Raw genomic sequence first — 25136 nt, forward strand, 5'->3', positions numbered from 1 at the left:
CCCTTTTTAAAGAAGTTTTTTTATTTGAAAAATGATTTTATTTATTTATTTGAGGGAGAGCACAGAGGGAGAGGGAGAAGCAGACTCCCCGCTGAGCAGGGAGCCCAATGTGGGGCTCAATCCCAGGACCCCAAGATCATGACTTCAGCCGAAGGCAGACGCTTAACCGACTGAGCCAATAAAATAATTTTATCTTCAAATTAAAAAAATCTTCTGGGGGTCCTGGATGGCTCAGTCAGTTAAGCGTCTGCCTTTGACTCAGGTCGTGATCCCAGGGCCATGGGATCCAGTCCCATGTCCTGGGGCTCCCTGTAAGCAGGGGAGCCTGCTTCTCCCTTTCCCCTCTGCTCCTGCTATCTCTCTCTCTCTCTCTCTTTCTCGAATAAATAAATAAAATCTCTTTAAAAAAGAAAAGAAATTTAAAATTTAAAAGTGTAAAAATAAAATTAATATAAAAACATCTCTATATTTTTTATCCAGCTGATTCACTACTGTTAACATTTTACCGCATTTGCTTTGTCCGTTGTTTCTTCTCCCTCTCTCTCTCTCCCCCTCTCTCTCACTTTTTTCTCAACAACGTGACAGTACCTAACAGGCACCAGGGCCTTCAGAAGCCGCTCCCTTTCTGAGCTCAGCATGGGAAGACAGTCCCTGTCCTCCCTCCTCCCAGGGCAGCTGGAGGAGCAAGGAGCGCGGGAAAGGCTGCATGCGAAGTAAAATCACTACCATCCTTTTACTGAGCACTTCTTGGGATTTAGAAATGAAAATTAAAGTGTTTTCCCGGAGAAATGCCCAAGGCCTCAGTTTCTCCAGAAAACAGCCTGCTCTTCAGCCAGGCCTGGGGGGTGGGATGGGGGATGGCTGGCGGGGTTGGTCAGCAGCGCTTCTCCACAGACCCTCCTCCTCTTGGGTAGGCCGAGCCCTGGTGAGGACGTTTCCGGCTGACCAGCTCTCCCCACAGCTTAGGGGAAGCATGTCAAGGCAACTGTGGCCGGCACAGACAATGCCCCCCGCCCCCCAGGGAAGGGCTCCTTCCCCTTGCTAAAATGGAACAGAGCCAGCCCAGAACCCCTCTCCTGGCTGGTCAGCCCTGCATTCAGGAGCACAATACTGTTGGTCCTCTCGGCGGGGTTTGAGAGCCATTCCCTTAATGAGAACGATAAATTCACAAGACAAGGCCGGTTGCCAAGCGTGAGCAAGGAAAGTGCTGCCCGGGCCTCACTGGCCCCGGGGGACCACCCCCTCTGAGCGTGGGACCTACAGAATCAACACCCGGACAAGGGCCAGGCCCTGACTACTGAGTCACACGTCTGGGCTCAGAGCCTGGCGATGTGTAGTTTTAGAAGCTTCCCAGGTGACCCTCTGTCAGCTTAGCAACCACCAGCCTCGCTACCCTCAGATCCTTCCAGGGCTGAGATGCCTTGATGGTGTGACGGGGCAGAGCCCTAGAGGGGGACGACCGGCAGGCAGCTGGAGGGCACACGTTCACGTAGCAACCTCAGGCCCTTTGCTCGCAGCCCACGACCCTGGGAAGGAAGTGCGGGCAAGGATGTCCTGCCGCATCTCTCATCCTTGGTTTCCCCGATCACCTCTGATACAGGCAGAGTTTCTACAAGTTTTCTCCGAGTGGGCGGCGAGAGGCAGAAGAAAATCAGCGAAGCAGCCAAGTTCTGCTCTAGCCGCCCTGATGAAAGCTGGCTGCTGGCGTGGGCTGCTCGCTGGGGCACAGCTGTGGGCAAGGCCAGGTGTGGTGGGGCAGCCTCTGGCTGAGCCAGCTGCCCAGCTCCTGACTCATTCAGCCCTCTCCGCGGCAGGCCCGGGCCTTCCCCTCCACTGCCCTGCAACTTCTTCCCCCTCCCCCGCCCTCGCCCCAACATCCCTCCCCACCCCCATCTGTATGGCCAGCTTATTTTTCTTTACTCTAGTTACCCACACCCCTCAATGGGGTCACCCTGCTCCACGCTGGGGGCTTCTTGAGTTTCTAGGCAAACACCGGGACCCTGGGGCCCTGCAACCTTATTCCTCCCATCGTTAAACACTGAGACTCCCGGGGGGCCAAAACTGTGTCCGAGTGGGCCCCCACCTCCCCTTCCCAGGCACTCGGCACTGCCCTAGGCAGAGAGCAGGCACTCAGGACGCGAGGGAGGGAGGGAGGGAGGAAGGAAGGCTCCAATAAATCTGCAATAAAATCCAGTTCTTAATTGACCCACTGCATCAGACCTCTCCCCGGGGCCTGTTCCAGGAAAAGCTCCTGCGTCGAACCCAGTCCACAGCGACTTCCTCTCCCGTCCCCGTCGCTCTGAGACTTCTGTGCCGGGAGAGTGTGAACTAAGCCGAGGCCGTGAACTAACCGGATTTTATGAAGATTCACCACGTGTGGGAGGCCACCCACACGGCGCGCGGAATGAACAACCAAAGGAAAGAATAAACGTCTGAATGTCCAAATCTGGCCTCTTCCTCAAAACCTGGAGGCAAAAGCCACCTCCTCAGTGAAGGTTTCCCGGATTTCTCCCACTGGAAGTGCTCCCTCCCTCCTCCACCACTACGCAGCACTGTTCCCATCCTTCTTTCACTGACGCTGTGAGATGACCATTACTACACACATGACAGGTGATGTAAGTGAAGGCTTTGCAGTCAGACTGTCCCAAGTTCTAATGCCACCTCTCCCTCTCTGAGCCATGCAATTATGGAGGAGGAGCTAGACCCTTCTTATCCTCAGGTTCTTTGTGTATGAAATCAGAATAACTATGTGCCCTTTATGACTTTTTCCCCCTGCCTCCGTGGGGACGCCATGTCACACATGCAGCCCCCCACATCCCCCACACATCTGCCACGCTCTGCCCCCTCTAACGGGGGGGTGGGCGATGGGAGCTGGGGTCCTCCGCTCAGGCGTGTTTGCCACGGGGATCCCATCTGGAGACTTCCCGCAAAGTCACCCTTGCGAATTCCTCAAGCCTCCTCACCACCCACAAGGCACACTCCATCTGGGAGAAAAGCCTGAGGAAAGGGATCACGTGGAATTCATCTGTCTTCCAGTCCTGGAAACTCAGGGGCCTTTGCAGGGGGCTGCTCAGCACAAGCAGGAATGTCCCGGCTGAGGATACACAGACCTCCACCCAGAATGGGGCTGAGAACCGACGTGGGCAGCCCCTGTCGAGGCCTGGGGCTGCAGAGCTTACCAAGTACTTTCACATCCAGTATCTGCTGGGGTCCTCATAGCAACCTGATGGCGTGGCCTAAATTGGAACCATTATTGCCAGTCATCTTAGAAAACAAGAAACCGAGGCTCAAGGGCAGAGAGATAAACGTTTTATCTCCACGGCAGCTAGAGCAGGCAGATTCGGTCCTTGATATCAGGAGCTTGCTCAGGATTTCCCCTCTGCCCTCCGCAGGGGAGACCGAGAGCTTCTTCACGTCACTTTAAGGACGTCCTTTTTCCTCCCGCTGATTCCCACTCTTGAAGCGGGCCTATGGCATGTTCACCCCCCAAAATCCTCAAAGACTGCTCCCCACAGCTATAAAAAATACAACATGAAAGAGATAGGGTAGGAGGAAATGGCACCCCGGAAACCAACAGAGCACCCAGGGGAAGGGGGAGGCTGCTTCGTGGCACAGAGCTCCTGGCCCCGCTGAGGAGGGAGATGTGTGCACCAGAGGGAAAGGAGTCGTGCCCTGCATGCTCGATCAGAGTCCCTTTTGAGCCGGTGGGAAGCGACAGCAAGGAGCTGGCAAGGGTCAGATCCAAAAAGGGAAGGTAACTGGAGCTGGGGGAGCCGATGCCAGGTCAGGTGGAGCGAGAGTGGGTGTCGAGAGCGAGATCAGGAAGCCTGAGGGCGGTGGGGCTCCCTCTTCTGTGGTGTTTGTGTGGGTCTGAGGACAGGTGTGGTGGTCACAGGGGCCCCGCAGGGTGGGGCGTTCCTGGCTGCAGTTTCCTTTTCTGGCTGATGCAGGGCTGACACTGGGTTCCTTTGCTGGCCCCCACTGAAATGGCTTTCATGAACTGAAAGCCTGCCGACTCTCCTTCTCTAGACCAGTGGGGGCTGGGTCACATCCAGATTCCCAGCACGGCAGCTGCCATTGCACTGTGTCCTTCAGTCCCCCCCAATCCAGCAAGAAGAGCAGTTCACGCCTGCGGTACTACTGGGGAAACTGAGGCATGTAGCAGTAAAGTATTTTCCAAAGTCTCACAATTCTTAAATGGAAGAGTCCACATTTGAATCCAGTCCTACCTGGCTGCACATTTCTCTGCACTGTGCTGCTTCCCAAATTTATAGCGAAGCTCCACCCAGAGCATTAAGCCCCTGGGGTCATTTTCTTAAAAAGTTCACCACCCATATGTCAACAGAGAACTAAAAGGGACCAGTGAGATGGGAAGGTTCTATCTCTTTCCTTTGCCCAAAGAGAATAAACACTAATGCCGAGGGCAGTGGTGCAGAAAGCCGTTTGCCCAAATGTCCTTGCCAGAGACCAACAGATAAACCTTTCTGCAAGTTTGGTTACATATTAACTCAGCACCCAAGGGCGCTATCCCAGACAAGCAAGCCAAAGTCCTTGCCTTTAGCTTTGAACTGGGCAAAAAGGAGCCCCAGCAAGCATCCAGCCACTTTCCTGCCATACTGAGGCACTCCCAGAGCCCCCCACGCTGGGGTCCATCCCCCTCCATCGTGCCGTTGCATTCGGGCCCAGCATAGGCACGCACACCGTGGCCTGGACGAGCCAAGAGAGCTCAAGCCTCATGTCAAGCTGCAAATCTCCTGACCCTCAGGAGAACTCAGTTCACCCCGCACGCCTGCTCTGTGCTGTGCCTCCTTCTGCCCACACCCATACGGTGTCACCCACTCTCCCCTCTGCTCTCACCCACCGGGACCAGGCAGAGCCCAGAGGCATTGCTGGCTGCTTTGGACGAGAGCCACCTCTCCCACATGTCTCAGAGTTTCTGTTATCTCTCCTCTGTCCCCTGCGGGCTGGCTGAGAGCCACAGCACCCTGAGCCTGGGACCACTGTTGCCATGGACACAGCGGGGTGGTCGCAGGGGAGCAGGGCAGTGACACAGCTTACTGGAGCCGAAGGAGGGCTCCGGCCGTTTCCTAAACATGCTGACATCTCAATTCTCAGCCTAGGTGCCAACTTGCCTTTCCAACTGGGCCGTAAAAATAAATGACATGTCTGGAAACCTCCTTCCGCTCCTTCACGAATCCCCCACTACTCGGTGTTATGTTAAAATCTTAAGAAGTGTAACACTGGTGTTGGCAATAAACCTCGCCTATCAGCACAGATGAGGAATAGAAAGAAAAACCAATAAACAAACAGACCAAAAAATGATGTCGTCCTCGTTGGCACTTTTAACAGTGTAGGCAGGATGATAACTTCTGTGCTGATAACCCCAACACAGGACTGGAAGCTAAAATGAACCAGATGACGGGCCCCAAAGAAACTAAACAGGCAGCAGGACATCTCCGGTCCATACTTACCAATCAAATCATGGGGCCACCTGCAAATACACTCTCACTCTGGTCGCTCTCAGTAGACCTCAGGAATAAAGGTCACCCCAAGTCCCCCACCCTCTTTCATGCCTCAAAGCCTCCATCTAGAAGGTCCTTCTCTTCCTTCACCTGGCTCATGCCTTCACAAGCTCAATGTCACCCCTCCGTGAAGCCTCTCCTAACCTACCCAGCCCTGAACTGCCATCAGAATTATCGCCCACCCTTACCATTTGATAGCACTTACCACATTTTGTTGTACTTAGTTCAGTTCCTTTAAAAATCAGACTTTTAGAAGACTGCAGATTGTTCCTAAACAGGAATGATATTGTATGAACCCCAAGCCTGCTTATAGTAGCCGCTCGGCAAACGCTTATTGAATGGACCAGTGAGTGACAAGATAAAATACCTTGATAATTACAAAGTATAGTGGATCTTTGAACAATGCAGGGGTTAGGGGCACTGCCTCCCCTCGAAGATGAAAGTCTGAGTATAATTTTTGACTCCCCCAAATCTTCACTACTAATAGTCTTCTATTGACCGGAAGCCTTACCGATGACACAAACAGTCGATCTACACATATTCCGTGTGTTACATGTGTTATATACTGTATTCTTACAATAAATAAACTAAAGGAAGACAATGTTATTAAGAAAATCATAAGGAAGACAAAATACATTCACAGGACGTTACCATATTTATGGGGAAAAAATCCACATATAAGTGGACCCACGCAGTTCAAACCTGTGTTGTTCCAGGGTCAACTGTACACTGTGTGATCTCCCAGCATCCCCGCTATGGGAAAGAACAGGTATCATTATCCCCATTTTATAGATGAGAGCAAGGCCACAAGGCTCAGTCTCGTTCACTCTCCCTCAACTAATGTGTGTGGTATGCGAGCTTCCGTCTAGAGCCGAGCTTCTCAAACCGTCATGTGCACACGAATTTCCTGGGGAGGTTGCTCGAATGCAGATTCAGTCTGTCTGGTGTGCAGCCCGAGACTCTGCATTTCTAACAAGCTCCCAGCTGATGCCCGGGCCGCTGCGCGGGAGCCTCACTTGAGTCTCACCCACCCAGCAGCATGGTGGCTGAGAGAAAAAACGAAACAAAAAACCCACTAATAAGCTTGAGTACAGAGCAGGAACTAGAGTCTTCTTTAAAAGCTAAGGAAGGAGAAAGGTTAGAAAGCATTATGCCCATTATACAGCTAGGGAAACCAAGGGTCGGAGAGACTGCATGACTTCTCCAAGGTCTAACTCAACCCTCCCGACCCTCGGAGGCCAGTTCAGTGCTGCCTTGAGTGGCGCCCACTGCACTGCATGCCGGGAAGCTTCAGGGATGGAGGCGCCACGTCCCTCCCTCAGTTAGACGACAGGGGAGCCACACGTGCACCGGGAACTGCAACACAAAGTCGACTTGAGAGAAGAGCCAGAAGTCCAGAAGCGGATGAACACACGTGCCAGCCAGATTTTACCCGCAAAACGTGCCACATCTTTGTTTCCTACCCACAGCCCAATTAGACTGCAGATGGGGGTCTTCTTCCATCAACCCAATCCCCTTAAAAGAAAGAAAGGGGAAAAAAAAAAAACAGTGGCTTTAGGATTTTTCTTTTAAGCCCTGAACCTCTTCAGTGGAAAGTGCTGCCCTTCCGACCTGTTGATGTAATTGCCATAATTGAAGATTCCAGGCCCCCATGTGGGTGGACAGGGCCCCATTCATCCATCGGGTCAGCGAAGTGTAAACCTGCTGAGTCCTTCAGATGCCCCGGCCCTCAGCCTCCCCCTCTCATCCCCCCTCCAGCCCTGCAGGCTGGGCTCCCCGCGACGCCAGGGCAGCCAGGCCCAGGCTGGTCCCTCTCTGGCTCTGGGAACGGTGCCTAATGAAGGGGTCTGTTCTCATCTCCATGGGGCCCGACTTAAGGCCTCCTGACAGTAATGAGAGCCACACGTGTGGGGGTGGGGGACGGGAAGGCCAGCCCCCCTGCTGTCTTAGCACCCTATTAAACAGCAAGTCACATACACACGCGCGCGCGCGCACACATGCACGCACGCAGGACATTGCAATTCTGTAGTAATCACCATCCCATCGCATCGCATCTTTAGAGCTCCCGGAGCTGCTCCAATTCCGAAAGAGGAAGGAACCAAAGAGAAGAAATAACTTGCCCAAGGGCATACAGTGACGCAGGACTCAGGTGTCCTGTTGCACCTCGCAGCACAGACTTCCCCTTCGAGGGTGGGGCGCTCTACTGCAGCCCCAGGGGAGCAGAGAGGAGGGAGGAGGGGGAGGAGACAGACTCCCAACTCGACATTCTGGAGCAGCCAGTTTCAGAGGGCTGGCCCGCAGCAGAGCAGAAAGGAGCAGTTAGCTGGGGCTGGGGCTGCTGGCAGCTCCGAGACACCCTTTGATCCTCCGACAAAGGCAACCTCAGAGTGGGACATTCACGGCTGCAGGTGGATCCGTGCCTAATCCCGGTCCTCCTGGTGTGAAAAGGAGCCAGTCTTGGTAGCCCTCTCCTGCGTTCTTTGTGTCCCTGTCTAAGCTCCGCCCCCGCCCCCGCCCCCGCGCGCGCCCGGGCGCGCGCGCGCTCTGCGCTTTCTCTCTCTCTCTCTCTCTCCCTGCCTCCTCGCCCCCTGGAGCCTGGCAGCACCTGAACACGCCTCTCTGCAACCCATTCCTTCCATCTCCGCACAAGTACAACTTTGCACAGCACCCAGCACGTAGATGGTTCTCAGTAAATATTCATGAAATTTATTTAATAAAAGTCGATGTTTGCTCCAACTCTAAATCATCTTAGTGCATGGTTTTAATCACAGCTTTGCTTAGAGAGGGCCCCCCGAGGTGGGGTACAGCAGAAATGCTCAAAATCATGTGGAACAGACGTCAGACATACCAGCTCATTAATAAAGACAGGGGATGAAAGGGACGGACTACCTCAGCTGTGTCTAACTCCAGCTCCATGGCACGGTAGTGAATCCCAAGAAAAAAGCCAGTAACATCCTGGGTGCTAACAATAGAATCTGGAGACCCAGGGTTCTTCCTGAAGCCCCCTTTCAGCATCTCTACTCCCATATTCCCTCTTTCCACCTCCCAAGCCTCTGGGAACACTAGTTACGGACCAATGGATCCTACTACTTGTATCATGTGACACTCCTAGTCAAAAGCCTTCAATGGCTCCCTATTTCCTCCACGTGAAATCTGCACTGGACCTCCTCGGTCTGGCTCAGTCTTAACTCAGTATCATAATTTTCCTTTGCTCTCCAGAGCACTTTTTCCCTTTTAGTCCAGTCGGTCCCCTTCCCCAGCCCAGACAGTGTAGGACAGAGGGTGAGGTAAAGATACAATTTGGGGCCAGAAGCCCCAGGTGTGACCCCCAGATCCACCATTGGAACTCTCTGAGCCTAGTTTCCCATGGCTAAAACAGGGATGATAATAATATGCACTCATGGGCTTAGTGTGAAGATTAAGGGGTATGTATAATGAGTGTTAAAATACAAACTGTAAAGGGCTAAAGGAATGACAATTGTTCATATCTACTCACGATTATTCCCACTTCCAACACTGTCTTCGATCTCCTGACTTTGCGCTCAGTCACACCCAACTCAGGCCCTGGCACCTGTAGAAAATCATCCCGCTGACTTGAGTTCTTGCTGGAGTCCTAGCGGTTAAGGCCTCCCCCATAAAGTGTCTTCATTTGTTCACTCTGTCTTGCACATGTCAGCCTTAGAACTCCAAGCCTTTGGTTATTTACGTGTATGTCATATCATACAAAAATTTAGGTTGCTTTCAATTAAAAAACAAATACCTGTATAATAGCAAAGCCCAAGAAACAAATGGAGGGAAAAATCCAAAACATCACTGAGGAAAGAAAGGGACAATTATGTTAAACAGCTAGGTTAGCGGACTACTGCAGTTTAGTAAACCTCATTTTCTCTTCTTCACCCTTCTACGGAGGAGGGACTTGACTTATACACCGCAGTCCACGAGGGGAGGGGTGGAGTGGAACTTTCCCGGCTCTCTCCTCCTGGGGAGGCGAGTAGCTAATGAGACTGGTGAGCACCACACGTACCAAGAGGTGGTCACTGAATCGGGGGGCACCATGATGCAGTCCCTGCCTTCTGCGCCTTGGTCTCCTCACAGCAGGACAGACACCTGTTCTCTGCCCCCTTCCAGACTTCAGCCCTTGGCCACCTGCACAGGGACTCACCCCTCGCTGCCCACCACCACCACCAAGCGGGACAGTCGGCATTCTCCTGCTGCTGCCACTCTCCCGGCTTTCTAGAAGCAAGCTCACACTCTTGCCTTGCGGTAATTTAAAGACGTGGACTCAGGCTCTGCTTGGCAGAACAAGCAGGTCCCAAGGTCCAGCGCAGGGAAGAAGTCGGAGGTCCCACCTCACTCCACAATACAGGGGTTAAAAGAGACCCTGCAGTTTTGGAAGCTTCCGTCCTCGTCAATTACACTGATACCTGATGTGCCTTTGGCTTGGGGTCCTTGAGCCTATTTTCAATCTCTCCAAAAGAGGGGAAGAGGTGGTTTCAGAAACCTTTACTTCCCGCAAGCACCAAGGTGAACTCTGAGCTCTTGAGAGCCAAGGTATTATTATTTGATACACAAATGGAAACAAGGCTGAAGTGAAAGAGTTAATATGTCCCAATAGAAGGGACACTGAGTGGCCCAGTGGATGGGGTTCTCAAAGATGTTTAGAAGAAGAATGCAAAAAGCACCTTTTTTGTTTGGTAATGATACCTAAGAAAAGCTAAGGTCATATTTAATTTATAATTCAATGTAACAGAACTAAACTCATGCAAAGCAAACCTATTTCTTTGTGTTGCCTCTATCAGATACAGGGACAGGGTTAAATTCATTCTCATTCATGTGTTTGGCAAGAGACAAATAGCAGATAATTTAGAATTAAACTCGTTTACTCCCACATACTACGGAAATAAAAACAGGCATGACCCTTTGATAAACGATTTGCCAATATTGTTCTGCTAAGGTGCTAAGCTGGAGAAGGTCTGCTTTAGGGTGTGTTAGGCTAGTACATAAAACAGCATGGTTCCAATGAGATCTGAAGCCAGTGCACGCACAAGCAAACATGGACGTCTGACCTTGGGAGAGAGGCCCAGAGCTCCACGTATTTATAAATTCATTTGTAACCGAGACCGAGAGTTGACCAAAGGACAGCCTATGACCTCTTTTTGTGAAATGAAAGGATAGGGTCCTATGTGCCATAACCAATTCTGTCTCGAAACATTTGGGAATCTGGGGCACGTGGGTGGCTCAGTGGGTTAAGCGTCTGCCTTTGGCTCAGGTCATGATCCCAGGGTTCTGGGATCAAGCCCCACATCAGGCTCCTTGCTCAACGGGGAGCCTGCTGCTCCCTCTGCCCCTTGCCCCAGCTTGTGCACCCGCGCGCATGCACTCTCTCTCTCTCTCTCCCTCTCTGTCTCAAATACATAAATAAAATCTTTAAAAAAAAAAAAAAGTTTGGAACTCTGCTTTCTTTTGATTTCTCTCCCTGTCTTTTCTAAGGAAATCCTTCATATAAGGAAGTTGGAAGGCACACGACAATTCCAAGGAGACCACTGGGCTGAACCATTTCTGTACCTGCCTCCCCCCCCCCGCCGCCCCCGCCTGCTTGGGGAGGACGGACACTCCCCTTCCAGGCTCCTTTTGCGCTCCTGTGACAGCTCTTAAGTGTCCAGGTAATTTTCAGCCCATGAGAGCAAGCCCTGCGTCCAGGGGACACTGGTTGATCTCTTCTTCCCCAGAACTTTCTCAGCCCCGTGGACAGACTTCTCCTTAGGCACAAGTCACACTAGCATCACTAACTGTGACATTGTCTTTATTCCCCCAACACATCACACAGTGCATGGCCTGTAATGTACGAATTCAGAAAATGTCCAATTAATGAACAAATAAGTGAATGAATGAGTGAGCAAATGCATGAATTTAATGTCACCACAGAACACCTTCAGTGACCTCCAGTTCTTCCAACCCAAACTTGAGGAGACCACAACTTGCTGTCTGAGATCATGCCCCGTTCTCCTGGTCTTGGCAGTCATCTGTCAGAGACACTGACTGGGAAGCCAGCAGTTCCCCAGATACAACCTAAGGGAGGCCCCTGGTCGTCTGCTGAAACCCGGGGAGATGGTTTTCCCCACCAACGATTTGTGGATCAAAGTTACCCACATTATTGCTGCTGTGGTACCCATGCTGGAAAAATGGCACCAGAAACTTCTCTTCCTTGCAGCAAAGCCCCAGTCAGCCAGGTCAGATTTGGGGGAGGGGAAGTGTGGGGGTGGGTGGTGATGGTGTGGTCTTCTCCACACCTACGGGGACTGGAGATCCAGGTTGGGAGGTTAATGGTGGATTTTGAGCTAAAATGCAATAAGCCTTTCATTCCTTCCGACTCCCATCTTCTGTTCTTGAGGCTGTAAAAAAAGACCCCCTCCCCGTCCAGCAAGACTGCTCTAGGCTTAGTCAGAGCCTTAGGCTGCTGTCATTCACCTGAGCACAGTGACAATAATCAGGTCAGGTGTTCAGAACAGTACGAGGTAGGCGGGGCTTGTCGGAAGGTGTCACTGGCGGCGCCATGAGACCAGCTGGGGCTGTGAGGTCATTTGGCCCAACAGGTAGGCAGTTCTGTTTTCTTAGCCCTGACACCCGATGCCCCACCAGTTATTCAATAACCCAGAGTGAGGTGGGTCCTACGAATTCCTGAATCTCCTTGGGGATGGAGGAGGAGGGGCCGTGCTTGCTTGAGCAAGGGCACCCAGGAGAAGTCAGAGCGGGCAACCAGCCCCCAGGAAGATGCCAGTGAAACAAAACTCAAGAAGAATAGTCAGAAGCGAGTAAAATCACTTCTGCAGAGGGATGAACAGTGATGCTGCAGCCCACTGAATCCAGACAAGCGTGCCCAGAGGAAAGTGAAACTCAGCCCCAGACCCAGCTCCCATTTCAACTCGCAAGTCAAAGGAAGCAGCCAATTCTCAGCAAATTTGCCTTTAAAAAAAGATGAGGGCTGGGAGTGGAGTTTGGGGTTTGTTGGGGGGGGGGAGTCATTTGCTTTCTGATTTGTCTATTTTACTATCCAATATATGCACATATATGACCCAATATACGAGGATTTTAGAGCTTTAAATACATGAAGTGTTTTGATGAGAGACTAATTCATGCTTCAAAACAGTAAATTCAAGCCAAACATATGTTCTTGTGAATACTTCATAGAGGTTAAAGGAAAAAGAGGCTGTAGATTTTCCTTTTAAGTGTAACATTGGGGGCAGGGTGATGTATTCGTTCCCTAGGGTTGCCCTCGCAAAGTACCACAGACTGGGGGGCTGAAGACAATAGAAATGTAGGGGCGCCTGGGGGGCTCAGTCGGTTAAGGTTAAGCGTCTGTCTTTGGCTTGGGTCATGATCCCAGGGTCCTGGGATCGAGCCCCGAATCTGGCTCTTTGCTCAGCACGGAGTCTGCTTCTCTCCCTACCTCTGCCTCTGTGCTCTCTTTCGTTCTCTCTCTCTCTGATAAATAAATAAAATCTTTAAAAAAAACAACAGAAATGTATTGTCTCACAGTTCTGGGGGCTGAAAGTCTGAGATCAAGGAGTCAGCAGGGCCACATTCCCTCTAAAATCTACAGGGGGGAATCCTGGCTTGCCCCTTGCCTCGCCTCTCGTAGCTTCTGGCGCCTGCTGGCATTCCTTAGCGCCGCTTGGCTTCTGTGTGCATCACTCCCATCTCTGCCTCCATTGTCACATGACTGTCTTCTCCCTGTGTGTCTTCTTCTCTTCTTGCAAAGACACCACTCACACTGGATTAAGGGCCCACCCTACTCTATCCAGCATGACCTCATCTTAGCTAATTACATCAGCAACCTCCCTTGAACAAACCTCTAACAACCCATATTTTCCAGATAAGGTCACATTTTGAAGTACTGGGGGTTAGGACTTCAACATCTTTTTTAAGGGGACACAGTTTGACCCGTAACAGGGGATGACCCAGAAGAGCCATAACCAACCCAGCTCGTAAAAGGAACACAGAGAGCTCACAGCAGCCACCAAGCTCCAGTCGGTCTTGGGAAGGCCCTTCGCTACAGGGACATCTGTGATTCCTCCCAAAGAGGGGAACAGGCCATTCATTCTTCAGTCCTTTCGGGAGATAGTTTCTAAGCACCTACTCTCTGTCCTACATGTGCCGGCTGTGGGTGAGAGAGGTAAGACGAGGTCCCAGTTATAGGGGAAGCATATGAGTGAGACAGTGTAGTTCTGTAGTCTTTGGCTCAACTGTCCCCAGCCCACCACATAGCGTGAGCGGTTTGAGGGCTGGGTGCCCTGTCCCAGGCAGCCTTTGCAGCAGGCCCCACATGCTCATAATTATTTGTGGAATTGGCTTGCGAGGAGCCTTTGGAAAGAGAAGAACAAGGATATAAGCAGGGAAGGCAGAACGTGCTACGGGGTAGAGGAGACAAAGTCCAAAAGTCAGGGAGGCCCAAGGGAAGAATCATAAGATTTTCATGTTGGAAAGGATTTTTGAGTCTCTAAGTTGGTGGTTTTCAAACTTAAACACAAAAACCAACGAACTCTTTCCTTGAACAAAATCATATGAGGACGTGGAATGTGTGAGCAAGCAAAGGCCAAACCGTTCTGGTAGAAGTATCAGAGGGCTTACAGGAGCCCCTCGGCCCAGCATCACCTCCAGGTTCAGACCCCGCACTCCCTGGGAGGAAACACCTCCCAAAGCATTGGTTGAAAACCATTAGACTACTGATGGGGAAACTGAGGCCCAGAGAGGGAGCAATGAATACCATCTGCAGGGACATATACCGTGAGTCTACGGCAGAGGCAGGACTAGAACCCGGATTCTTCCCTGACTTGCAGTACAAAGCTTTCTGTTCAACCTCACATCCTTAGCATAGAGTAGAGGAAAAGATGAAGTTTCACACTCTGGTCTCCTTTCTCATCCAGACAGACCCTCTTTTCCTACACCTCCTCCTTGTCCCCACATGGCATACTTCCATGGGGACATAACCAGCACCAGCCCCTGCAGGCAAAAGAAGGGGCTCAATCCCTTTCCAGGTCTCTTCTGGGCCAGTGAGATGCAGCTGCTAGCTCTGTCACCCCGACAAAGCCTGAGAAACCACTTGGGACTCACCTCACTCCCAACACAGTCCGTCTCTCCCTCTGTGGAGGAGCAAAATCAAGGTCCGCAAGACACAAATGGGGAGAGTTCCTTCACAAGTTTGCTCTGAACCCTGCTTCTTCTGTTCCACATAACGGACAGAGACAGAGCGAGTCGGAGAGCGGCATAGACTTCCACAACGATACTCCTACCCAGGTTGGGACCACTTAGAAGTCCGTACCTGAAGAACAACACCTGACGCCCATGTTTCTTAGCACAACCAAGTCAACCCTGGGAGAACCTTCCAACCAAGCAGGATCACCTCATGAGATGTCCTGTCCACGTTTCTGAAGCCACCTTGGCCTCCATCCACTGGAATGACTCTTCAAAGCCTCACTGCAACCTTCGAGGACATTGCCTCCAGAGTCACCTTCCTGCGAGCCAAAGAGAGGCCAGTAGTTTAGAGAATTCTCCAGAGGCAGTGCCTCCAGGAGTCCTGAGTACTGATGAGCTTTGATGTGTGAATGCAAGACCTCTCGGTTCAACTCTTGACGCTGCCACTTACTCCCAAGTGACTTGGGACCAATCTCTTGATTACTTGTGAACCTGTTTGACCTCTGGAAATTGGGGGTTTACTCAACATTTATTCGGCAAACCCTCACTGAGCACCTACGGCATGCCAGGTGCAGCGTTGAGCTGTGGTGAATTTTGCCCCTCCTACTTCACAGGTTGTGGTGAGGAACATACCAGCAGGAATCTGAACATGGCCCGTCAATGGTGGTGTCGTGTGAATGTTGTTTCTACTTTAAGACTCCTATGGAGCGGGAAACACATATTTATTTTTAGTTTTAGTTTTAGTTATTTATTTGTCAGAGAGAGAGCACACAAGCAGGGGGAGTAGCAGGCAGAGGGAGAAGCAGGCTCCCCGCTAAGCAAGAAGCCTAATACGGGACTCGATCACAGGACCCTGGGATCAGGACCTGAGCCAAAGGCAGATGCTTAACGGACTGAGACACCCAGGCGCCCCGAGACATGTATTTCTTTGGCATGTCCTGTACTCTTCTAGACCTCATTCTCTCATCTTATGCCCCAAATATGTGATTGGATCTCATGTTTTTCACGGTTTTCCATCACACCAACTCATTTTGAAGGCTGAGTTGGCACCTGAAAAACCATGATCCATGTAAATGGGCATTCTTCAATTTCCCTTAAAGAACAATGAATGGCAGGGCGCCTGGGTGGCTCAGTCGGTTAAGCATCTGCCTTTACCTCAGGTCATGATCCCAGGGTCCTGGGATCGAGCCCCGCATTGAGCTCCCTGCTCAGCAGGGAGCCTGCTTCTCCCTCTCCCTCTGCTGCTCCCCCTGCTTGTTGCTCTCTCTCTCTCTGTCAAATAAATAAATAAATAATCTTAGTAAAAAAAAAAAAAAAAAGAACAGTGAATGGCCTGTACTTTCCCTTACTCACCCCATATCTGCAGCAGAGCCAGGCACATAGTAGATGCTCGATAAATCTGCCTAATGAAAGCATGAACGGGAAATCTTGCCCCCAAAGATGAGACTCAAAGATGAGTAAAATTAGAATAAAGAGGAGGAAACTTTTCCTAGAGTCTATTTTACCCAATAGTCCTTCAAAGGATCAGCATCCTCTCTGATACTCTCCTGACGACCGTGAATGACCCGAGGTTGTACCTTCCCTCCCGTCTGTTTCCTGGCAGGAAGACCCTTCAGACCAGTGGACACTGTGTGTTGTTCAGCACCGAGGGCCACGTCCAGTCTTCTGACATCTTCCTGTTGCACTGTTACACAAAAGGGAGCGGGCGATGCGGGTGTCCCCCGCCACCCTCACGCTAACAGCCGGGGCCAAGTGGAATATTTTCATTCAGACTTTCTCCCCCTTCCTTTTTTCTTTTAAGCTTCTTCTAGTGATAAAAGCTGAAGAAAATTGAAATTGGCAGCTCTGTGGTCTTCGCTCAATAGGAAAAGTACTAGAGATCATGTGAACCACACTTTTGCAAACTTAGAAAAAAATCTAATCTTGCCTCAATAAAAATGACATCATGTCACTGTAAGCGGCGGGGGGTGGGGGTGGGGGAAGGCTTGAAGGTTGCTGGCAGTGGCCCAGCTGAGTTCAGGGGTTCTGCTGGCTGCGCTGAATTCCCACGGGAAAGGTGGCCAAGAGCGCTGCCTCTCAGGTGAGCTTCTGAGGAACAGGAGGAGTGGGGAGGAATGAGAAAGCCCCCCGAAACCTCACTGTCATTGCTGTAATCCCAGCGCAGGGGCTGGCTCCCCCCCCACCCCCCAACTGCCTTTCTTCCCAATGTAGCTTTGGGCGGCGCTCCTCCCTCTGGCTGGCTGACACTGCTGGAGGGACTAGCTCAATGACAGCAGACCTCCCTGTGAGGGCACCACCCCAGAGCCAGAGGGCAGTGCCAAATGTCCCAATCCCACTCCGGCGTGGGGTCTTCGCAAACGTACCCTTAGGGGGCCTGAGCCAAAGACAATAATAGAAATGGCAGGTTAGCTGACCCTGCTGCATGGAAGCCTCCTTAGCCCTGGAAAGGACATGGCTGGGGGCTGGGTTTCACGGTGCCTCAGTTTACCTTCAAGTGGTCATCACTTTCTGCTACCAGCCATTGACTGTGCATGAGCCGGCCCCGGACTGGTATATAAGGGATAAGTAAGAGTGGCTGCCCTCGAGACAGGGCTTGGGGGCCGGGGGCCACAGATGGAAGGGCGACTTTTCGGGATCTACCCTTTGGTACTGCTTGAAATTTTTAACCATGTGCATATTTTAAAGTTAAATCGATCACTAGATAAAGAGAAATCCAAGAGCAGCAAATGAACCCTCGGCGACGTCTACCTCTCCCTGCACCCCTCACCTGACTTCTCAAACTATTTTTTTACAGCACCCCTCTACGGGTACGGCATAGCCCAACGAGAGCAAATCTGGAATTTCCATTTGACTTGAAGAGTTAGGCAGAGGGAGAGTCAGAAACGTTATTTTTATATTAAAGGAAATAAGAACATATGTGGAGTATAACGCAAAATGTACTTACGTGATTAAGAGGAAACATAATTGCTTCATTCTTAAGGTATGCCAGACACCAACAGACCAGCTGACAGGCCGCTGAGGCACGTGGGGCCGGTCCTGGTGTCTAAGGGGCCCTGAGACTCCACGTGCATCTGTGGTGTGTCTCCAGGGGCTGCACATGTGAAGTGGATCTGGTGAGTGTCCCCCACCGAGGGGCAGGTGTTCCGAGAGCGGGGCTGGAGGGCGGCCTCCTCGGAGGATGGGAAGGATCTGGAGAAGATGGGAGGCGGTGGGTGGACCAGAGCAGAAGCTTGGCCCCGGGTCAGGGAGAGGCCTGCTGTGCGCTGCGGAGAGACGGAAGTTGGACCCAGGTGACAGAAGGCTCCCAGCAGAGGCCGCGGTGCCTGGAGTAAATGTAGCCAGCCAGCGCTCCTCGGACATGGGCCTGAAGCCCCACTTCAAGGCCGGGGAGGAAGGATCTGCCCCTGGGGGTTCTGGAGGCAGGCCGAAGCTGCTGGCCACGAGGAAGCCCCATCCTGGCAGTGGTAGCTCTCTCTTCACAATACACCCGCAGTGCGACCGCCTTCTGGTTGAATGCTAGGGCTCCTACCTGTGCTCTCCTTGCCTCCGCCCTTGCCCACCACAGAGCAGCCAACGTGATCTTTTAGTAACATGAAGTATAGTCTGCGACCCCTCTGCTCAAAACCTTGGCCTGGCTCCGGCCTCCGTCAGAGCCACAGCCCCAAGCCCGCAGCATCTAGTCCGTCACTCCCTGCTTCCTCCTCCCCTCTCTCCCCTTGGCATTTTGCTCACTTCGCACCAGCCAGGCTGGCCTCCTGACTTTCCTACGGCCCATCGAGAGGCGTGGGCCTGACTCAGAGCCTTTGCATCTGCAGTTTCTCCTCCTTAGAAAGCTTCCCCCCAGATATTCACACGCTGGTTCCCTCCCCAGCTTCGAGACTTCCCTCAGAGGTCTACCCTGACCATGCAATTCAAACCCACCGCTCCCTGCACTTCTCCTCTCCCTTCCCCTACTTGATTGTTCTCTACAGTACTTGTCACTTACTAATACACTGCCACCCCACTCAATTTATGTTGCTTGTCTATCCCCCCTTCTAAGATGTAGGCTCCAAAAGAGTATGGATTTCTTATTTCTGTTTTATCACACGTAACCCCATGCAATCCCTCCTGAAAGAGAGTTCTAATTGATAAATGTAAAAAGAGTGAGGGAGATCAAAAATCACTATTAGATGACTACAGCAGTAATTGCCACAGGCAAGATCCTTGGATAGATTCAAAATTTGGTGGGCAGAACTGTTAGCAGAAACAGCATATCTGCAGAATCTTGAAGTATTCCCGCCCCCAAAAAACGTTTAGGGAAAAGGAAGGGGGAAAGCGTCACATGACAGTGGACAACCCTGGCAGAAATTGTCCTCCCCTCATAATCATGTTAACAGCAGCAGCGAAACACAGCAGCATCATGTCACCCCTGCTCCTGCCGCCCTGGGAGGGACATACGGCCTCTGACACGTGCTCGCCAGAAGCCCAGCTCCCCGACATAATCACGAGGACACATCACACAGACCCCAGGAGGCCATGCTATAAAAACAACTGGTCAGTACTCCTAAAAGCATCATGAAAACGAGGAAAGACTTCGGAACTGTCACAGAGAGAAGGAGACTGAGGACACCAGACAACTCAATCCACCTGGAATCCTGGATGCGCTCCTCGAAAAGGAGTAAAAAAAAAAAAAAACCTAATAGAAAAAAATAATGAAATCGGAAAGAAGTCTGTAGTTTAGAGCCCTGGACCAAGATTCTTTGCTCAGTGCTGATGACTGCTCTATGATTAAGGAGGACGATGAACGGAGGGGAAATTGGTGAAAGGGTAGGAGAACTCCCTCACTATTGTTGCAACTTTTCTGTAAGTCTAAAATTATCTCAAAAAAAAAAAAATTTAAAGGGCTATAAAAGCAAATGTAGCAATCTTTTTTTCACTCAACTCTAGGGTTCAGGGCAGAAAGCATGGAAAATAAGTCTAGGACCTATTGTTGCAAGTGGGACTGTGGAAGAATTCGTTTCAGGTGACAAACCAGGTGTCATCTAGGGGCTCCTCCTTAGCCGCCCTGGTCTGGTCTGTCACCTAGGCCTATCAGGTCTCTCCATGTCTTGAATCCACCCTCTCTGGGAAACAGTGCCCCTAAAGACCCGTCCAGAAACTCCCTTATAAACGACTGACATGCAGGGACCAGACAGGCAGGAAGACAAGGGGTGCGTGTGACCTGGAAAACAAGGGGAAACCTTGCCTCAATCCTATCAGCAAGTGAAAGGAAAAATCTATAAAACTCAAATGCCTCATCTTGGTCATTCGACATGGTCTTTATTCTGTGAGAGAAAGCGGTGGGCCCCACACAGGGTATCAAAGACTAAGATCCCCTGTTATCTCCAGCTTTTGCTCAAAGAATTCAACATATTTGGGTGGTTTTTTTTTTTTTTCAATCTCCCCCTTTCGTTTATTGTCTCAGGGTAAACACTTGTGATTCATAAATGCCTCAAGAGTGAATCAGTATTCTCCTGTTCAAACCAGCAGAGGCCACATCAAACAATAGCCCAAAAGGTATTATTAATCATTAAATAGGCACATAGGAGAACACGCAGGCAAGGGACCCAGTTTTCTTTTCTCTCTTGTCTTTTTTTAAGAAAATAACAAAGAGCAAACCTTGACTTTGACCTATTCAGGAAAAAAAAAAAGTGTTTTGGGGGTTATTTTTGTTGTTTTTTTCCATAAAAGACTTAGTCAAATATAAGACGAAAAGGGCAAGTATTTCAGGTGGGGAAAAAGCTCTTTCCTTTGGGATCTTCCTCCTGCCATTAAACAAGGGCCTGGATTTCAAATTATAGCACTTGCTTTCTTTGCATTCACATGCCCAAGAGAAACGGATGTTGTCAGCCATGCTTGGCAGGCTCAGGAGTCGCTGGTGGTATCGCTACGCAAACGTACAGCCTGATGCAGACCGGAAGGTGGGGAGGCCCAAAGCATGTCTGCTCTATGCAAGAGGAGACCAAGTCCTGTCAACCATACCTTAAGCAACGGTCCAACCATTACGGGGCCTCCCTCAGACCCACCCTTCTCCTAGATACACTGAATAAGGTCCTCTAGGTGCCACAGTGGGGTTCCTCCCTTCAGGGAAGAGGCATCAACGGCATCACCTTCCAGAGACTTAGAAGTGCTACGACATCAGTGACTAAAAATAATATTCCTTCTTAGGAAGTATCTCTGATAAAAAGACAGCTGACTACCCAGAGGGACAACGTAGCACAGGCCACAGAACTAGGATGGCCACGAGTCCCAAGTTATGTCTGATGTCCTGACGTAACCTGAACGGCACTACCTTTCCCTCTCAGAAGTGACCGAGTCGGGACCATAAGCTCTACGGTCCTCTGCAAGAACCTGCCGGGGCAGGAAAGGCCTCAGACACTCATCTTTCCACCAGTCGTATGTCATGTGAGTGTGACCGGCTCCAGCGAGGGCCTGCCCACGTTTGCTCCCGTGCCTTAAGGGTCCCTCTGCAGCTCCCTGCGGGGCCGGGCCATCCCACACATCCTGTGCGCCAGGCCCACACCGATGCCCTTGCCTGCACCCAGAATTCTCCCTTCTGCGGGCCTGAGGCTCGGTTCAATTATTCAAAGCAGGGCTACCCAAAGGGCTACTGGTGTGGTAGGGACTGTCTTCTCTGGAAAAGGAGAAGGAGACAGATAATATTTTTTTTGAGAGAGAGTGAGAGTGCATGTGTATGCACGAGAGCAACAGGTGGACGGAGGGGCAGAGGGAGAGAGAGAATCCCAAGCAGGCCCCACGCCCAGCATGGAGCCCAACATTGGGCTGGATCCCACGACCCTGAGATCATGACCCGAGCGGAAATCAAGAGTCGGATGCTCAACCGACTGAGCCACCCGGGCGTCCCGGAGCCAGATAAGTTTTTAGGTTCCTCCTGGTCCCCCAGCCTGTGACTCATAAAAGACTGGCTGAAGCCTTGGCTTTGCCAAATATTTGTGGACCAATTTACCACAGTGGTTGCCCATCCATTTCTTAGAAAGCATTAACTAACATCTTATGATTTTCTTTCTGATCAACGAGGCTACCTATCTTACACGCTGGCGATACACAGAGAGCACTGAGAGAAGCACCTCAAACTTACATTGTATTGGTAACGTGCCAGGCCCCATTCTAAGCACTCTATATATCAGTCCCCACAGCAATCCTATAAGCACTAGGACTATCTCCCTCCCATTGAACAGGGAGGGAAATCGAGGTATGGAAGAGTTAGGTCACATAGCTAGAAAACGAACAAGCTGGGACATGAACCGAGGCAGTCTGGCCCCGTCCTCGTTGCCTTTTAGCCACACTACTACAGTTTTCCCTAAACGTATCTAGAGATACGTATGCAACATTCCTAACAGAAATAATCACCAGGTCCGTCCAATCTCAGCTGTAAAACACTCGAAGTTCCTATTTAAATATGAGGCCATTTCACCTCAACTTTACAGGCCCCTTTATCAATATCATCAGCATCATAAAGCAACAGGTGTGTTGGGGTGCTCTATAAAAACTGGTGTTTTTGTGTGCTGTATTTACACATATTAAACCCAGCGTGTCTGCACACGATTACGCCGTCCCTCTTGGTTACACAGAATCTTCCGCGAGGGGCTGGCATGAGCAGAGCGTGAGGGCCAGCGAAGAGGTCAGCAGGGGTCCTTCCTCGGACCGTTTGAGGGCTCCTGCTCCACCTGGGAGACGGCCCACCAGGCTCTCCTTTCCCAGGTGACCTCCTTCTCAATTTCTTTCCCAGTTTTCCAGAAGGAACAGTGATCTCCCCACCAGCCTTTTCCCCCTTCCCATCTGCTGCCCAGCGGTGGACCCTGGCTGCCCGAATCTTACTGATTAACTATGCATCGATTTGGCAGACCGCGATTACAGTAGAATGGTTTGGGAGCTCAGTATCTCACTTCTTCCCACGCACCTTACCCTGGGAATGGCTTTGTACTTTCGTATTGCCATGTGGTGGTGTGCCTTTAATAACCATCAATAAAGATAGGCCTGGGAAAATACGGACAGCCACAGACTCCTCTAAATTCACCTGATTGCAACTGTCCCCTGTCTGCAGGGGACAGCTCAGCTGGCCAGAGGGGGCCACCAGGAGCGGTCAAAGTAAACGCACCTCTTAGATTCCACAACCAAGGAAAATTCGGAAAAACACACTGACCCTCTGAGGGTTTCACCCAATTGCCAATAAAACCTATTGCCTTAAGTCAAAGTTCATTCATGCATTTATTCTCCAAAGATTTGGGGGTGCCAGACACCATAAGGAGTTTCAGAGCTTTTGTTTTGTTTTGTTTTATCAGAGAAGCAATAGAAATGAAGAACGTGGGAGGCAAAGGGGAAATTTTTCTAATAAAAAACCTCACCACTCTGCACAGATGACCAGCATTCAAACAGCAGCAGGGATGGAAGTTCTGTCAGAAGAGGCATCTAGTTCTGCCTTACACATAGTAGGTGCTCAAAAATCGTCACAGAACTGAAGTCAGTGAAACAGGCAAGTGGAAATTGGACAGTTTCAATCCTTGACTGAGTTACCTCACCACCATCAACACAGGTTCTCTCGGTCCACAGAAAACAAGCTGGGACTCTACCCTTCTGTTCAGGTAATGAGAAGGCCTAGACACCGAGTCTAGGCCTGTCCAAGTGCCAGGACTTTTGAGGGCAGGCGAAGACGGTGAATCGCCACCCAGGACAAGGTGATCAAACACTTGAACGTGAGTGCTGGGTCCCTTGATGGCTATGGAAGACTAGAGAGAGAAAGGCCACAGCTGGGTACGTGCCGGATATACGCACAGCTTGGCAACCTCCTCCAGGAGCCGGCCATGCTCTGGGACTTTATCAAGAGACTTCCATCACTCAGGCAAGCCTGCTACACGCCAGCGTGTTACCACAGAGCTCGCCCTCCCTGGCCCCTGTCGGATGTCAGTCAAGGTTGCCCTGTGGACGTCCAACCCTGCAAAAGCAGAGGTTCCCTTTCCTTATCTCACAGAATGCCTCACGCAGAGTGGGGCTGAGGGGATCCCCAAGGCACTGCATGATGTTGGCAAATGCCCACAGTGGTCAGGGAGCTGGGGTTGAACACGTGGTCCTTGGTCCTTTCCCTGGCACTGCGAGGATCCGAGGGGCTTGCCTCCCCCATCGTTCTGGCCCACACAGGTATCTCCTCGCCAAGGCCGTGACCCTCAGACTAACCACGGAGCAGGATGCAGTCACCCTGTGCCCACCCCCCATTCCCTGCCATCACCCCAAACACTCCCGCCACCTTTTCCAGTCTGTGGGAGTTTATGTTATGCCTACAGCAATACAAACAGCACGGAACAAACTAACAAGTGAGGAGAGGTAATGCAGGTGCTAGAGTTTATAAGGGCCCCTCACTCATAGCCCCTGTCTCCCTCTGGGAAGCACTGGCTGCTGAACTAAGCCTCAGTCCAGGGGAGACTATGGCCATTGCCTTTTCTGTATCCTTTCCAGAACCCGCTTGGTCATCTTCTTGCTAAGTGGGATTCCTTCCCCTCTCTTCTTCTCCCCCACCTGGCTTCCCATCACAAGAAAGGACACTTCCTCCTTGCTTCCCCCCCACGCACACTCCCAAGGATGTGTCCTCTGGATTACCAATATCCTATACCAAGTTGACAGACATCTCTCTTCTCCCCTCTTTCCATTTTTCTGGAAACACTATTTTTGCCCATGGCTGAGAAAGAAAAGTTGATTCTCCCCTGGCTGCGAAGCTCCCTGCCCTGCCTTGTCTCTCTAGGCACCATTTTCCAGAAAGCTTACCTATCCTTTATCCTGTGCCCCCCGTAGCCCATGGCCTAGCCAAATGCCTCCTGCACTGACCACTTGAATTTTCTCTCCCTCCCTGAGCCTCCACCAAAATCCTTCTAGATCATAAAACCATATATGAAGACAAAATGCTGTCACGGGCTAGAAAGTGCCCTGTCATCTGTCAAGTACTACCAGGCAGGGGACAGTTACCGCCAACTCTGTGGACGAGACCCGAAGGCCCCAACCGTGCTGGAGACCACCACAGTCTTAAGCCGTGGCCGTGGCAGCTGCCTAAACCATCTTCTCTTATTCCCTAAGCCTGAAAAATCTATATTTCACATGCACATGCCATCTATCAACCACTCGGAAAATCCATTAGATTTCTCACCTCTCCCTCTGCTACTCGTGACATCAGCCAGCAGTTCAATGTCTTTGTGCTCCAACATCATCACATCTTCTCTGGTCCCGATAAAAGCCTAGAATTGACGAAGCACAGATTCAAGGGCCTGGACATATTCTCTCTCCGCCCCCCTCTCTTCCTTTCAGAGCACAAATAAGGGAAACAGGCTGGCAATTAGAAGAAACGAGGGATGGTATGTGGCTTGGCTTGCTTGTGTGACTGAGAGACAGGCTGACCTA

General features: G+C 51.0%; 1 protein-coding gene across 1 annotated transcript in view; it reads right to left on the bottom strand.

Moving 5' to 3' along the window:
• The window catches only part of LOC123802086 (uncharacterized), a 147929-nt gene that overhangs the window by 116489 nt on the left and 6304 nt on the right, over nucleotides 1-25136 (bottom strand). The window contains exons 4-5 of the mRNA XM_045812496.2: nucleotides 24886-24973; nucleotides 17659-17977 (exon numbers count right to left, since the gene is read on the bottom strand). Of these exons, the coding sequence (XP_045668452.2) occupies nucleotides 17659-17977; nucleotides 24886-24946 (380 nt within the window). The 5' untranslated portion in view covers nucleotides 24947-24973. The remainder of the gene's footprint in view (nucleotides 1-17658; nucleotides 17978-24885; nucleotides 24974-25136) is intronic.

The sequence above is a fragment of the Ursus americanus genome, chromosome 4, assembly GCF_024610735.1.
Source record: "Ursus americanus isolate L20-20 chromosome 4, mUrsAme1.1.p, whole genome shotgun sequence".
Taxonomy (NCBI): domain Eukaryota; kingdom Metazoa; phylum Chordata; class Mammalia; order Carnivora; family Ursidae; genus Ursus; species Ursus americanus.